This window comes from Pagrus major, chromosome 6 (assembly GCF_040436345.1).
Source record: "Pagrus major chromosome 6, Pma_NU_1.0".
NCBI classification, from domain to species: domain Eukaryota; kingdom Metazoa; phylum Chordata; class Actinopteri; order Spariformes; family Sparidae; genus Pagrus; species Pagrus major.
The window spans coordinates 16812378-16826078 of NC_133220.1; the positions used below are offsets into that span (position 1 = coordinate 16812378).

At 41.6% G+C, this 13701-nt stretch overlaps 1 protein-coding gene across 1 annotated transcript in view; it reads left to right on the forward strand.

Moving 5' to 3' along the window:
* The window catches only part of cacna2d2a (calcium channel, voltage-dependent, alpha 2/delta subunit 2a), a 161384-nt gene extending 147683 nt beyond the window's left edge, over nt 1–13701 (forward strand). Inside the window, exons 24-39 of the mRNA XM_073469195.1 lie at nt 1961–2021; nt 3460–3557; nt 3712–3802; nt 3900–3962; nt 4139–4242; nt 4362–4460; nt 4643–4734; nt 4828–4875; nt 5647–5718; nt 5802–5954; nt 6068–6120; nt 6279–6334; nt 7285–7408; nt 7698–7807; nt 8092–8174; nt 9147–13701. Coding sequence (XP_073325296.1) covers nt 1961–2021; nt 3460–3557; nt 3712–3802; nt 3900–3962; nt 4139–4242; nt 4362–4460; nt 4643–4734; nt 4828–4875; nt 5647–5718; nt 5802–5954; nt 6068–6120; nt 6279–6334; nt 7285–7408; nt 7698–7807; nt 8092–8174; nt 9147–9269 — 1430 coding nt within the window. The 3' untranslated portion in view covers nt 9270–13701. The remainder of the gene's footprint in view (nt 1–1960; nt 2022–3459; nt 3558–3711; nt 3803–3899; nt 3963–4138; nt 4243–4361; nt 4461–4642; nt 4735–4827; nt 4876–5646; nt 5719–5801; nt 5955–6067; nt 6121–6278; nt 6335–7284; nt 7409–7697; nt 7808–8091; nt 8175–9146) is intronic.

Below are 13701 nucleotides of genomic sequence, written 5' to 3' on the forward strand. Positions count from 1 at the left end.
TTACTGCAGTGGCAAGTTGTAGTGACTCAGGTCTGCGTTGGTGGTTGGATTGATGTTGTAGACGGCGGCCCCCAGTTACTAATGAAGGTACCTTACACGGATGTCGATCTTTGTGTTATTCAGATTTTACATAATAGATTACAACAATAGCCCAAATAAATAACAGAGAATTAGTATTTCTTAATCCCATTGCCAAAAAAATAAATACATATAAAAATGTGCTACTTTGGCTCTGATGTGTAATGTAAAGTAAAAATACAGCAAAATTGGACAGTACTTGAGTAAATGCACTTAGTTACAGTACATTCCATCACTGCTGTAATAGCAAGCTACCATAATCAATAAAGAGCTGCATTTAATAATTCAAGACAAATTACATTAGTAAAAAAGTAAGAAATAAAAAAATTCAAGATTATTTCATAAATGGCGATCAGCACAAAATGCCAACTACAGGTGACTCAGAGGGTCAAAATTACAACACTTTTTTTTTTTTTTTTTAATTCTTTTAAATGTAACCATTGTCAGACAAAGCAAATGTAAAATTGGGACTTAAAATAAGCCTGGCTGAAACTTGATGCTGACTGTTAGAATAGGGTAGAAAAAATCACAACAAATACAGGACAGTAAGGTGACCCAAACACTGATCTAGGTCTTTGAGGATTAATCAATACTAATTGATGATTGAAATACATTTTCATAATAATTGAAATTATTTTCTAGACATTCTTGTCAAAAGTGACGGAACGTACTTTATTTTTTTAAATTGTTCACTTCTTAGGACAACTTGCATTCAAACGCCCAGATAGCATAGGCAGACACAACTGCAGTAATGGCGTCTGCTTCAGGTACATCCCTGGATTCCTCTATATGTGTATAAGTAGTGTAATTTATTCATAGTAGAGTAAAAAGGAATCTCTTATGGTCATGATATTTTAATGTAGCTATTCCTCATTGATCTACATATAAAAACCACCTACTTAACATTTGTCAGCTGCCGTAGTATCTCGTCAGTAGCTGGAGACGTTGCAGCCTGCAGACTGACCCTTCAGGGCTGAGCTGTGTCCTGCCCACCCAGGTCCTCCCATGTTGTCAGGTGTCAGGGTGCTGACTCCTGTGTCGTCCCTCTGTACTCCCTGTCTCCATCAGCTTGTCTCCCTCCCTCCTCACCCCTCAGACCGCCAGGGGCACGGCCCAACACTTCCTCAGTAAACCCGACCCCGGATGTGCACGGCATTGTGGGCGGAAAACTACCTGGGCACTCTATTTTAGCTCTAAAATGAAACCTTTCCTCTGCTTGTACAGTCACAGGTCACGGCCTAATGAGAAAATAACATGTTGGATTCATCGCAGACTCTCCTGTCGAGGCTTTAATGACGCTTGATATTTTGTGTTCTGCTCTGTCTGTGATAGATTAATATTAAGTTGCCCCTCGACATGCCCTTCACAATGCAATGCATCTCCTCTGATTATGTGTCTCTCTGAGCCCGCTCTCCTGCCAGTCTGAGGGGTGACTACTTCCATCAGGACCTTCACCCACCTCTCCCCTGCAATAGTTGGCCATGTTGATGCCTGCCTGATCTGAAAGCACTCATTGTGTTCAATCCGTCTGAGAACTTGCTTCCTGACACGGCACGTCTCGCAAGTCAGTTCTCAGACGTCCAAAACATGTTAGAGTGAAACCAGACGAATCGGACAACGCTTGTTGACAAAGTGACGGACAAAAAGAGGAAAAAAAAGAAGGTGTGAGTGCTTGTGAAACTAAAGCTGTCGTCCATTGAGAGTCAGGTTCTATTTGAGGCACCATATTGGCTAACGCTAGTGTTCCCATGATACCTCAGTGTTGCTATGGTAAACTCCCTCCTGCGTCCCCACACCTCTGAAGAACAGCTGCTGTTTACCCACAACTCCCCACTGCTCTGCCCACTGCTCTTCCCGGATAATCTTCCCCTTTCTGTTGCAGATTTTGAATCACTGCTGCCAAACAGTTTTGAGTCTGAAGGACATGTATTCATTGCTCCCAGGTAGCTCTGTGTGTGAAAGCTCTCTGTCGTTGATGGTCATCAGTTTTTGGTCTTGTCTTTTGCCTTTTTGTGATGTTGAGTTGCACTGTGTGGAAGTGGTTTGTTTCATTCATTTCTTTTCTTTTTGAGTAGTGTTTTATATGTAAAGTGTAAATTGAATCTAAAATTCATCATTCCCTCATTAAAACAAAGTATTGAAGCCACATCAAATCTTCTTTGCATGCTGCTACATGTTTGTGTTATTCGAATAGACTTGTCACAATAATTACTTTTTGCTGGATGGCATATTGTCCCAGAAGTATGGAGGACTAAACGTGCCAACATAAAATAAAGAAAAAAATAACTAAATGAATGAATTTATAAATTGATATGCCATTAAATGTACCAAAAGTAGAATTGGAAATAAATGTAGCCATTAATAATATATAAAATGTGATATAAATTGGTATTTCTGCTTTAATTTGCCTCTGTTTTTCTTTACCTTTGTATTAATTCAGCCATTGCCTGTGCTTTAAAAAAGTCAGGAAACCGATTACCTCTGAAATACCAAGTAAAATACACTATTAAATTTATGTTGTACGAGCTAAAAAGTTTTTTTTAAAACGTCTACTTTATTTGGTCATTTTGAAGTAATCTGTTTCCTGGATTTTTTAAATTAAAGTCACTTTGTCAGATTTGACAGTGAAGGAGTAATTAACTTTTAATCCTTATTATTCAGACAATGGAACTGGAAAAATAATTCAAAATATCCTAAATAAGATAAAACCACACATCCAAAGCAATAAATTAAATATGACAACCTCCTGAGGTGCCTGCTGTTTATTATGGCATCATGTTGGTGACATTCTTATGTTAACAAACACGTATGTAAACACAACGGGCGATATCAAGGTCACCAAAAATGATCGAGGTCATGCTGAGAATATATGTATGATGACGTAATTATTGTGACAGTCCTATACACAATTACATTCAGGAGTCATTAGTTTAGTTGTTCAGTGGAATGAAAGATAAGTATGAATAATAATAATAAGAAGAAAATGGATATTGGACAATGAAATGTGTAACTACCCAAAAAAGCTCCAGTATGTATGAAAAAAATGACTGAAATCCTCTTTGCATGTTCTGTTTTGTTATCAAACCCTCATCGCCTCCAGCTGAAGCCTGAACTCTGCACCACACTGATAAAATCACTCTTTCATTGTGATGCTGTCCACGTTTTTGTTTTGATTGACAGCCATCTTAGCATATTGAAATTCAAGCTTTAAGACATGCATGCTGCTCACGATAGCATCAAGTGACACATCTATTCGTGCTTCCCCACTTTTTGTTTTGTGTCCCTCTATGAAGGACAAATGAGGCAGAGTGTTCATGTTTTATGGATGTGTTTGCTTTTAACCTTCTTTCTCTGAGTTAAAATGTCTCGTCTGTTTCTCAGGGAGTACTGCAATGATCTGGAACTGTCCAACAACAACACTGAGTTCCTGCTCAACTTCATTGCTCTCATGGAGAAGGTGACACCGGACTCCAAACAATGTGAGTTTCACTTCTTCTTACTCTCTCACAAGGCTGGCGATGTATATATTTTCTCTTATTGTCAACAAATCCTCCAAAATACTCAGAGAGAGAGAAATCTACATCTGCTGTGGATATTAACTCATAATCTGATAGTTGTTATTATTCTGTTTAGGTGACAACTTGCTCCTTCATAACCTGATCCTGGACACCGGCATCATCAGGCAGCTGGTGGAGAAAGTGTGGAAGAATAAAGACTTGAACACGTAAGTATGATTAGCCGACACTGAGGGAGCCGCGTCTTTACATCTGACTCTGAATCTGATTTGATTTCTGTCTCTTTCTCTCCCTCCTGACATTTAGATACGGTTTTCTGGCCGTGTTTGCTGCAACAGATGGAGGCGTAACAAGAGTGTTTCCGAACAAGTGAGTGCACTCGTCATCAAGGCTGTACGTCCGGACAGCAGCTGTTCTGTAGATCTGTCAAGTTTCTCACTTTATTCTGAGTTGTGAGGAGTTGATATGTTTCCCTAAGCAGATAGTATAGCAAGAGGCTTATGCATCAGATTTACAGCCCCAGTGTCTGTGCTCTTAAATCTCAGGGCTTCAGAGACCTGGGAGGAAGACCCTGAGCCGTTTAATGCCAGCTATTACCGCCGCAGTCTCGACAACAAGGGCTACATCTTCCGAGCGCCTTATCGAACAGGTGAATGATGCTCTCAGTCTCTGGTTGTATATCTCACGGTGAGCCTCGTAATGTGTTGTGGCTCTTTGTTTCTAAACCCCCCCTCGTGGCTTGTTTCTCTATTTGTTTCCGTCTTAAAGCCAGGGACGAGCTACTGAACCCAGAGAACGACACCATTGGGATCCTGGTCAGCACGGCAGTGGAGATCACAGTCGGAGGGAAGACCATCAAACCTGCAGGTGGGCTCGCGCTCTGAAAGAGGAGAGAAAATCCTAATGGAGATTGTTAAAGAAAGAGACAATTACACACCTGTGTTTGTATTTATTGTCACTTTGTGTGGACATGTCCTTGCTTTGCATCTGTTTGTTGGGACTTTTATGTGCATGGGTCTTGTATTTTGAATTTTCCTTCTTTTTTTCAGTGGTTGGAGTGAAATTAGACCTTGAAGCCTGGACGGACAAGTTCAAGATTCTTGCCAGCAACCATACAGATAACCGTCAGGGCTCAAATACGGTAACAAAGAACCTTAAGAATATATTTACAAGCTTAAGTGTTCAGCAGTTTCTAAGATGATCAGCTACTGATGTTGCTTTTTCTTTGTGACAGTGTGGACCAAACAGGGGCTGTGAGATGGACTGCGAAGCCAACAGTGATGTTAGTATTTGTTAAAATTTTTTAATGAGTTTCCTTTTTAGGGTGACCATATTTTAAAATTTCAACCCGGGACTGTTTAACAGAAATTCCAGTATTTTTAAACCTGGGCCCTATATTAACACGTTTGGGTATGTAAATGACACATACTTAGCAAAAGTTTTGGAATCGGTTGAGTAGATCGCCTCTGCCGGCAGCAGCGACATGACTACAATGGCTGCAACGTAATCCTTAAAGGCAACTACGACTGTCAAAGTTACGTCCACTAAAATGAACGAGACTTGTGTTTCTGGTCACAGAAAGGATCGTTCTCTTCAAAAACAAGGTCTATCTCCACTGGAATCATTTCTGTCAGACACTTAGGATAACAACCTCAGCCTGTCAGTGGCGAAAAAACAAGCACTATTAGTGGATGTAACTTTGACAGTCAGAGTTGCCCCAAAGGATTACATTGCAGCCATATACTGGACCAATTAGTCTGAATCATTTACACACCAAAACATGTCAAATGACTCCGGCTAGCAATAGCCTCGACAACAGCACATTGACTGATTCACTCACACAGACAAATCAGTATAAGTTAAATAGTTATAGTTAAATATTAGATTTTTTAATTGTGATGAAAACCTGGACAATTTAGTGTTTTACAGATATTCATCAGGACAGTCCCAAACAAACTCCTCCTCATGCTTGATTTTCTGTATCATAGCACTGTACTGTACTGTTCTTTCCACTGTGCATCTAATTAAAGCCCATGTTTGTTTCTGTGTGCAGGATCTCCTGTGCTATTTGATAGACGACGGTGCATTCTTAATCATGTCTAATCAGAAGGAGGACTGGAACAAGGTGAAGTCAATAAAGACGCTGACCGCTGTGGTTTCTCACTAATCTTTACACTCAGCTTTACCTGTGTCTGTTATTCTCCACAGGTGGGAATGTTCTTCAGTGACGTCGATCCCTACTTGATGCACGCTCTCTACAACAACTCCTTCTACAACCGCAAGCAGTCATTTGACTACCAGTCTGTGTGCGAACGGCTGCCCAACAGTGAAACTGGAGCTGCACCCAGAGGAGTGTTTGTGGTGAGAACGCTGCAGATTAGATGATTATGTACTGAATTAATGGTATATAGAGAGACTAATGGTGGGTTGAAATACGCGTTCTCACATTTTTCTGTTTTCGTCTGTATCTGCAGCCCACTATTGCGGATTTTGTAAACCTGGCTTGGTGGTCATCAGCAGCTGCATGGTGAGAGTCCTGGAATGAAAAACAAACACACAGTTAACACACACACACACACACACACACTGTACCCAAAGAGATACACTTTGCACACAGTACCATATTCACTCCAAAATATATTATTATAACTTTTTATTAACTGTTCTCCTTTCCTGTCTCTACAGGTCCTTGTTCCAACAGTTTATATATGGACTGGCGTATCACAGTTGGTTCGTCACAGGTGGGTACAAGCAAGACATGCTGTTGTGAAAAGAACAAGAAAGTAATGACAGATGTAAGCCAATGTAAAATAATAGAAAATTTCCCATTTTAAACAACCTTCATGGCCATTTGAATAAAGACTTCTGAGTTTACGAGCCACACCTGAATGCATCATAAAGTCCCTGTCCCTATGCTGTGTGTGTGAATCTCTGACACAAACAGAGGAGAGGAAAGCAGCAGTGTGTCCGTCAATGACACCAAAACGTAGTAGAGATACTCAGCATAGTCTTTAAATTACATGACTGCTTTGGTAGCAACATTTAGTGTCAGTGTGGCGGATAGCCTACAGAGATTTACTCACCACATTGATAATCTACCCACATCTGGTGCGTTTTCATTTTGGACCCAGGTCCATAGTGTTTCCCAATTGTATGCATACTTCATGCAACAGTGTGTACTTTGTAAGGGCAGCTGCAGTACGCACTCACAGAAAAAAGAAGTATTTGATTTGGTAAATACACTCACCAGGAGCCTGTCACTAATTCAAACCGTCTTCTTTGTTTTTTAATTCGTTGACAATCACAAATGTTTCGGGGGAGTTACAGTTTCAATCTTTCCATATCAAGAGGAGTAAGTGTGTTTCCCAAAATGCTGAAACATTTCTGAGCAGTAAAAGTCGAATTCGAGTAATGAGCCAAGACTCTTAAAGGGCGTTGACTGATAGTCAAATAATACATGTATCAGTATTTAAAGTTTTTTGTTGTCCTCGGTTGCAGTTTTCCAGCCGGGGTGCTCAAACTGTAAACAAAAACTATGCAAATAAATGATGACTAGGGGAGAGTTTTACAGATTATCCCACCAAATGTGGATGTACATTTTTGTAATCACTTTTTTGTAGAGTCAGATCTTATAAATCAATCGAACTGACAAGTGTTACTCTCACGTCTTTGTGCTCTGGTGATGCTGCAGACGAGGTGGATGCAGAAGGATTCGACTCCAAAGAGCGGAGTTGTGTAATGATCCAGACCCAGTACTACTTGAGTAATCTCAGCAGCTCCTACAACATCCTGCAAGACTGTGGCAACTGCTCCAGGTCTGTACACATGTTAACACACACACACGCACACACACACGCCACAAAGAATCGTACTGTGACAGAGACTCAGTTAGCAAGACATATTCATCTTTCTGTTGGAGCTAATAAACTCTGGTGATGATTAAACCGTATCAGCTTTAATGAAACGGTCACATCATCGGCTAAATGAGCCTTATAAGACTCTCTCATGAATCTCACTGATCCATTAGCAAATGAGCCTGTGATGTAAGCGAGCAGAGGGGGGTTGTTGACAGAGTTGTCTCTCTCTCTCTCTCTCTCTCTGCAGGCTGATTCATGCCAAGAGGATAAACAACACCAACTTGCTCTTTGTGGTGGCGGAGAAGCTGCCGTGCAACACCTGCGAGATGGAGAAGCTTTCCCAGGAGGAGGAGGAGTGTATCCTTTTTCTCATTGTACGCCAGCTGGCAGAGAAGAACACACACTCTGTAATCTCTCGATGCTATCTCCTTATCAAACATACCTGTGGAACAAATGTTTCACATTCATTCAAGGTTATTTTTTATCGCAATGGAGTGAATTATGACCAGATATTTTATCTGCGGCACCGAGTGAGCAATCAGTGTGTGTGTGTGCGTGTGTGTTTGGGTAGATGATGAAACATTGCAAAAGCGCAGCAATTCAAAAGGATTTTAATATTCCTTAATTGAGTCAATTTTCAGTCAAGGAGGAGAATCCATGTGAAGAAATGCCTGTGGCGCGCTATCGAAAAGGACCCTCCACCTGCTTCGATAATAACATCTCTGTAAGACTTTCAGACACGATATCAATGAGCAGAGTCATTCAAACAAAAACAAACAGGCAGTTTGGCATTTACTTGCTGTGAGTAGGTAGTGCTAATAATTATCTCTTAATATTCTGCTGCAAACGTACAATTAAAGGAGCAATTTGTGAGATATGACCAGAGGTTTATTTTGAAAACATCCAGAAAATGAACTAACACTGTAGAGTGTGAAGAAAGGCGTCTCTGTGCTGTACTGTGTTGCAGAGATGTCTTCTAAAGTTAGCATGCTAACCAGTTAACCCTGGCCCATCCTGTCTCGTACTCCACTTTGTTTTGGCACGATGTGATAAATAAAAAAACAAAATAAAATCACAAAATGTCAAGAAATGAAATACTCACGCTCGTACTAAGATGTGGAAATCTTACGGCTTACTGATGTCCGACTCTGTGGCTTCTCTCCTGCTGCATGCCTCTCCCGTCCCAGCCTGCTGTGTCTCTTCGCTCCTGGAGTCATACTCCTGGTCAGAGCTGCTGTAAATCCACACTGTTGTGTATCCCCTGTTGTCAAACTGACCTCCGTTGGTCTTGGAGGCTGTGTTCAGTCCCAGTTTGACATCCAGCCGTGTTCACTCTCACTCAAGGAGACAGTCTCTAGGGCCACTGGCTCCACGACTAACTGAGCTTGTCAGTTGTCAGTAACTCTTGTGATCTGCCACCCCCTGTGTTTCTGAAGCTTTTAATTCTAACTATATTCTACAAATTCTTCCATACTTTAATGTTAAACTCCCTCCAAATCATAAGGTAGTAAAAGTATTTTTATTCATTCATCACACATAATACAACAAATATAAACAGTATAGACATGCTGCCGTCCACTGAAATAATATCTGGTTTGCCGTCTATCATCTGAATCCCTGTGAAAGCGGGTCTGTATTAAAACACACATCCTGTGTACTCGATGTGTACTGACAGCTGCTGTTTTCCCCTCTGCAGGAGAACACATCGGACTGTGGACGAGGCCACTCCTTCCGTCCATGTCTCTACACTTTGCTGCTCATCCAGCTGCTTTTACTTTATCCCGCCATCAGCCCCAACATTCACTCTCTACTACATTAATTCCATTTTCCTCCACTTATCCTCCTTGTAGCCCTCCCAAGCTTCTATCCCCACCCAAAAAAAACCCGCCAACCTCCCCTCTCTGTGCCCCTAAGCCCTCCCCCCCGATATAGTCATAGGTAATAATGGGACTTCCCATCACGGCAAGTTGGAAGCCCTGAGTGCCGCGCTACCCAGCTCGCTTCAGTTCATGTCGCTTAGTGACAACTGCCGGACATTTGTGTCCTCAGCCAGTTAACCTACATCTGCAGGAGGAGTGGGTGGTGCCGGACCGCCTGGATCATCAGAGGCAGCGTCAGAAAAGAGAAAACACGACCCCCCACGCCTTCATGACCACCCTGCCACCAACACCATCCAGAGAAGGAAGGAGAAAGAGGACCGGTGGATGTCCTCGTCACAGACCTGCCGCCTCATACAGACTGGAGAGTTGAGGTCGGCTGTCCGCCTTCGGCCTCCTCCTCCTTTTCTCCTCCATCTCAGAGTGTCACCGCTCTGTCGTTTGGCCTCTCGATAAGAGGCTGTGGACCATCCAGCCAGTTATAGCCACCATAAAAGAAAATAACCGAGAAAAAAAAAAAGAACTGTCAAGTATACAAAATGTCAAGTATAAACTGCTGAAGTGATGCGTATTCCAAACATTACAGTATATTTAGTTTTAAATTTGAAAAGGAAGTCGTTAGGTGTTACTTAAACATTAATTTATGCACTGTATCTACTTGCCAAAATGAGATAGACTTTCATGTGGTCTTATTTTTATAGCCAAAACATGAAGAGGAGGCGGCTTCTGATTTAGATTTAACCATGACGAGGAAGAGGAGACACTCAGAAACTGAACGCTGATTCATTTTGTGCAGCGCCTGATTACAGATTAATGCTTTTAAAAGACGTCCACTGGGGATTATTGTAATTACATGATGGTAATCGCATTTGTTGAAGTACATTTCTGTTATATTTACCGTTTAAGGCTCGTGTTATCTGACTTACACAATAGTGACGGCTGTAAAACATGAATCAGTGTTCGGTTACATTGTTGATGTCTTGTAGTGTTCTCCTTTAAGGACCGCTCTGACCTCTGGTTTGGACTGATGTTAAAAAAAAGAAGCCCCCGTGCTCTCTGACGCTAAAGCTCACCTCTGCCAATCCTCATGAGGCTTCTAACCGAATCACAATTTGTAAACGTGCTTTACGTCTGTTCACACACAAAAAAAAAATCTCTGCCTCATGACCGTCTCGTACTCGTTCCAGGTGGGTTTTATTTTATTCTATTACCTTCGACTGATGCTGTTCAAACTTCAAAACCATTCGCTGCTGGGGGATAGGGGCTTATCAACATTTCCAACAAAAGTGCAGAAGAGGCAACTAAATATGGTGATCACGTGCAAAGTAGTAGTGTGGTTGTAATCCGTCACAGTTCATCATTCGATCATTACGATGTGTGAAAAGTCATTTTAGACTCCCATGTTTAGGAGCCGCTCTGTCTCATAGTGCCTTGATGCACTTTGTTTTGGACCACATCGGCTGTATAAGAGTAGAGCCACCGTATAGTACCTTTATAGAGCAGCCACCTTTGAGGCTTTGGACTGAATCTTAGACTGAATCTGTCAGCTATAGAAATAGCTTTACACAGAGCCGCTGACCGGCTCTAGCTTCAGTGTATCTGCCCTCTCGGCTCCAGAGCCACCTGACTGCCATCGTATGGAGTTACTATACCGTTCCTTTACAAAGCCATGTATAGAGCTACGATACACTATCAGTATACAGCGACTTAACTGGCCATAGAGCGTTTTTAGGGCCACCTGACTGCTATAGTTCTGCCTGAGTCGTATGCGTGGATGCGTGCGTGTTAGTTTGCGTTTCAAAACCCTCAAAGGGGAATGTCTTTTAAATGAGTTGTGGAATGCGTGAGGGGATGACAGTCGTGGTAGCTGTTTTTCCTGTCCCTATGTTGCAGCGGACAAAATCCAGTGTCGTCGTGGAGGAAACAAAAAGGGATTTTACTGAAAACAAAAAAACAATCCATCGTTAACTGTCAGTCTGCCTAAATATTAATCAAAGGGAGCAGAGGTGTCCGAAAGAATGTGTAGTTTCATCAGTGTTTTCTGCTTCAAATGCAACATAGTTAACAAAGCCTCTCTAAATGCCTTAGTGTTACACAGTACGGAGCTCTGATCACCCCCCCTCCCCTTCTCATCTGTACACGCACACACACGAATAGATCCTCCAAAATATCCACTCCCCCTGGACTCTTCTTGGTGTTCTGCAGTAAGTATAGTGAGCTCTAATTTTGTATTTTGTACGTCTTGGAATGATTCGTTATTGACTGATGCCTGTTCAATTACATGCCTGAAAGCAGGTGGGAGTTTTTCAATTTCAAAAAAACACCTCCGACCTTCGATGTTCACACCCACCCGAACCCTCACTGTATCGCTCAGGTGGGAACGACTCACACGACAATTTGAACCTTAACTTCTCACTCTGTACAGTTGTTGGTACTATTTGATGTGGCAAACATGCTGGCACAGTAACTGCAGCGCGGCTCCAAGCGAATCAGAATGAAAAACTGTTGAAAATTTAAAGACGCGTGTTTCCAAATTCGGCTCCGAGCAGTGTGGAGCGCCGAGCAGGTGCAGCTGTACTTTTCTGGCATTTGTTTGTCTCTGTCCTGTGCCATTAATTCTGTCTGTATATCCCTATTTCCACTGTCTGTAAATGAGCGCTACACGTGCCTGTGGAAATGTACCCCCTGCAACTTCCTCTCTTTTCCTGGCTCTGTACTCACACACTCACACATTGACTAAATATGTAGGCCTGTTTTTTTTTTGTTTTTTTTGCACCTGCACCGACACATAATGCACACACACACACCTATAAGCAAACATGTAAAGACACTTATTCATGCCCAGCTGGGAGATGTCAAGCACCAGGCAACAAGTGAGCCAAGGACGTCACTTCCCAGGTGTTTTTATTTGGGTGAGCGGGTGGAATGTCAGAGGCAAGCTCAGGGAGTGGGTCTCCACAGAGCAGCACGGGCCCGTCAAACAGAAGGTCATGGAGGAATCATGTGGTGACGTCTGCGTGTGCATCACCACTGGAAAACTCAGCCCAGTCGCCAGAATGAAATGTTGGCATTGTACGTTTCTGCAAACCACGGATACGTTCAATTTGTACGTTTCACACAAATCATATCAACATTTCTACAATACGTATTGTATCATGTTTAGGTCACATGTATATGAGCTGACACCTCGGCAAGAGACCATCATCTCAACCGGTAATTTTTAACAACCATCACAACATTTTCTTGCCGTATTTGTGGCAACAAAACCAGATATTTTAAACGAGCGATGGGTCATTTTCCAGCCACGTTTGAGCAACAAAACCAGCTATTTTCATCAAGACGTCCAGACACGCTTGAGACACAAAACCGAATATTTTCAATGACACGTTGGAATATTTCCAAGCGTGTTTTTTGCAACAAAACCAGATATTTTCAATAAGACGTTGGGTCATTTTCCGGCTGTATTTGAGTCAAAAAAGTGACATTTTCAGTGAGACATTGGAAAATTTTCCAGCCACGTTTGTTGCTACAAAACCGGATATATTCAACAAAATGCCAAAACAAGATCTTCACCGAAGCCTAATCACGTTGTTTTTGTGCCTAAACATAACCTAAAGAAACGTTAAGTTTCAACATATCTGTGGTTTGCAGAAACGTACAATGCCAACATTTATTCTAGCGATTGGGTTGGATAACTGCTCTAAAGGGACAGACGTCTGATTTCTGTGGTTTGACAAATTTACTTTTGCCAAAAAAAAGAAAAACTAAGAAAAAAATAGAAAATTGGACCAGCTTGGGGTTTGAGAGGGAGGGGTCAGCTTTACGACACGACCCTTAAATAAGTAGGCGGTGTTTTCATAAAGCGTCGAGGCCCCTCCCAACCCTCGCTGCATCTGTGTTGGTGCGTCTCTGTGGGAAAGACACGTGTGTATGTGATTCTGTAGTCTGTAGTCTGGTGCTATGTGACCATGTTTGACAAGTGTGTGAAAAAATAACAGCAACATTTAGCGAAAAAAAAAAAAGAATAAAATCAGACGAATTTTAAGTGAAGTTAAAAAAAATATAGGAATACAGCACTGTTGATAAGTTTGAGACCTGAAGTCAAAATGTTTTCGATTTATTTTCGGTTTTGTTTTCTTTCTTGTGCGTGTGTGAGTGTGAATGTTGGTGTGTGTGGAAGATTTAGCTCCTTCTTTTCTGGGCACTGGTCCATGTCGCTCCATTCTTTTGTACAGATGAAGCTAAAAAAAAAAGAAAAAAAGAAGAAGAGGGCAAAATTTGTAAAATATTGTGTCTGTGACTCCTTGTAAAATATTTTCAAATTGTTTATTACAGAGAATCAGTTATTAAATAATGTTCATATTTTTCACTTCA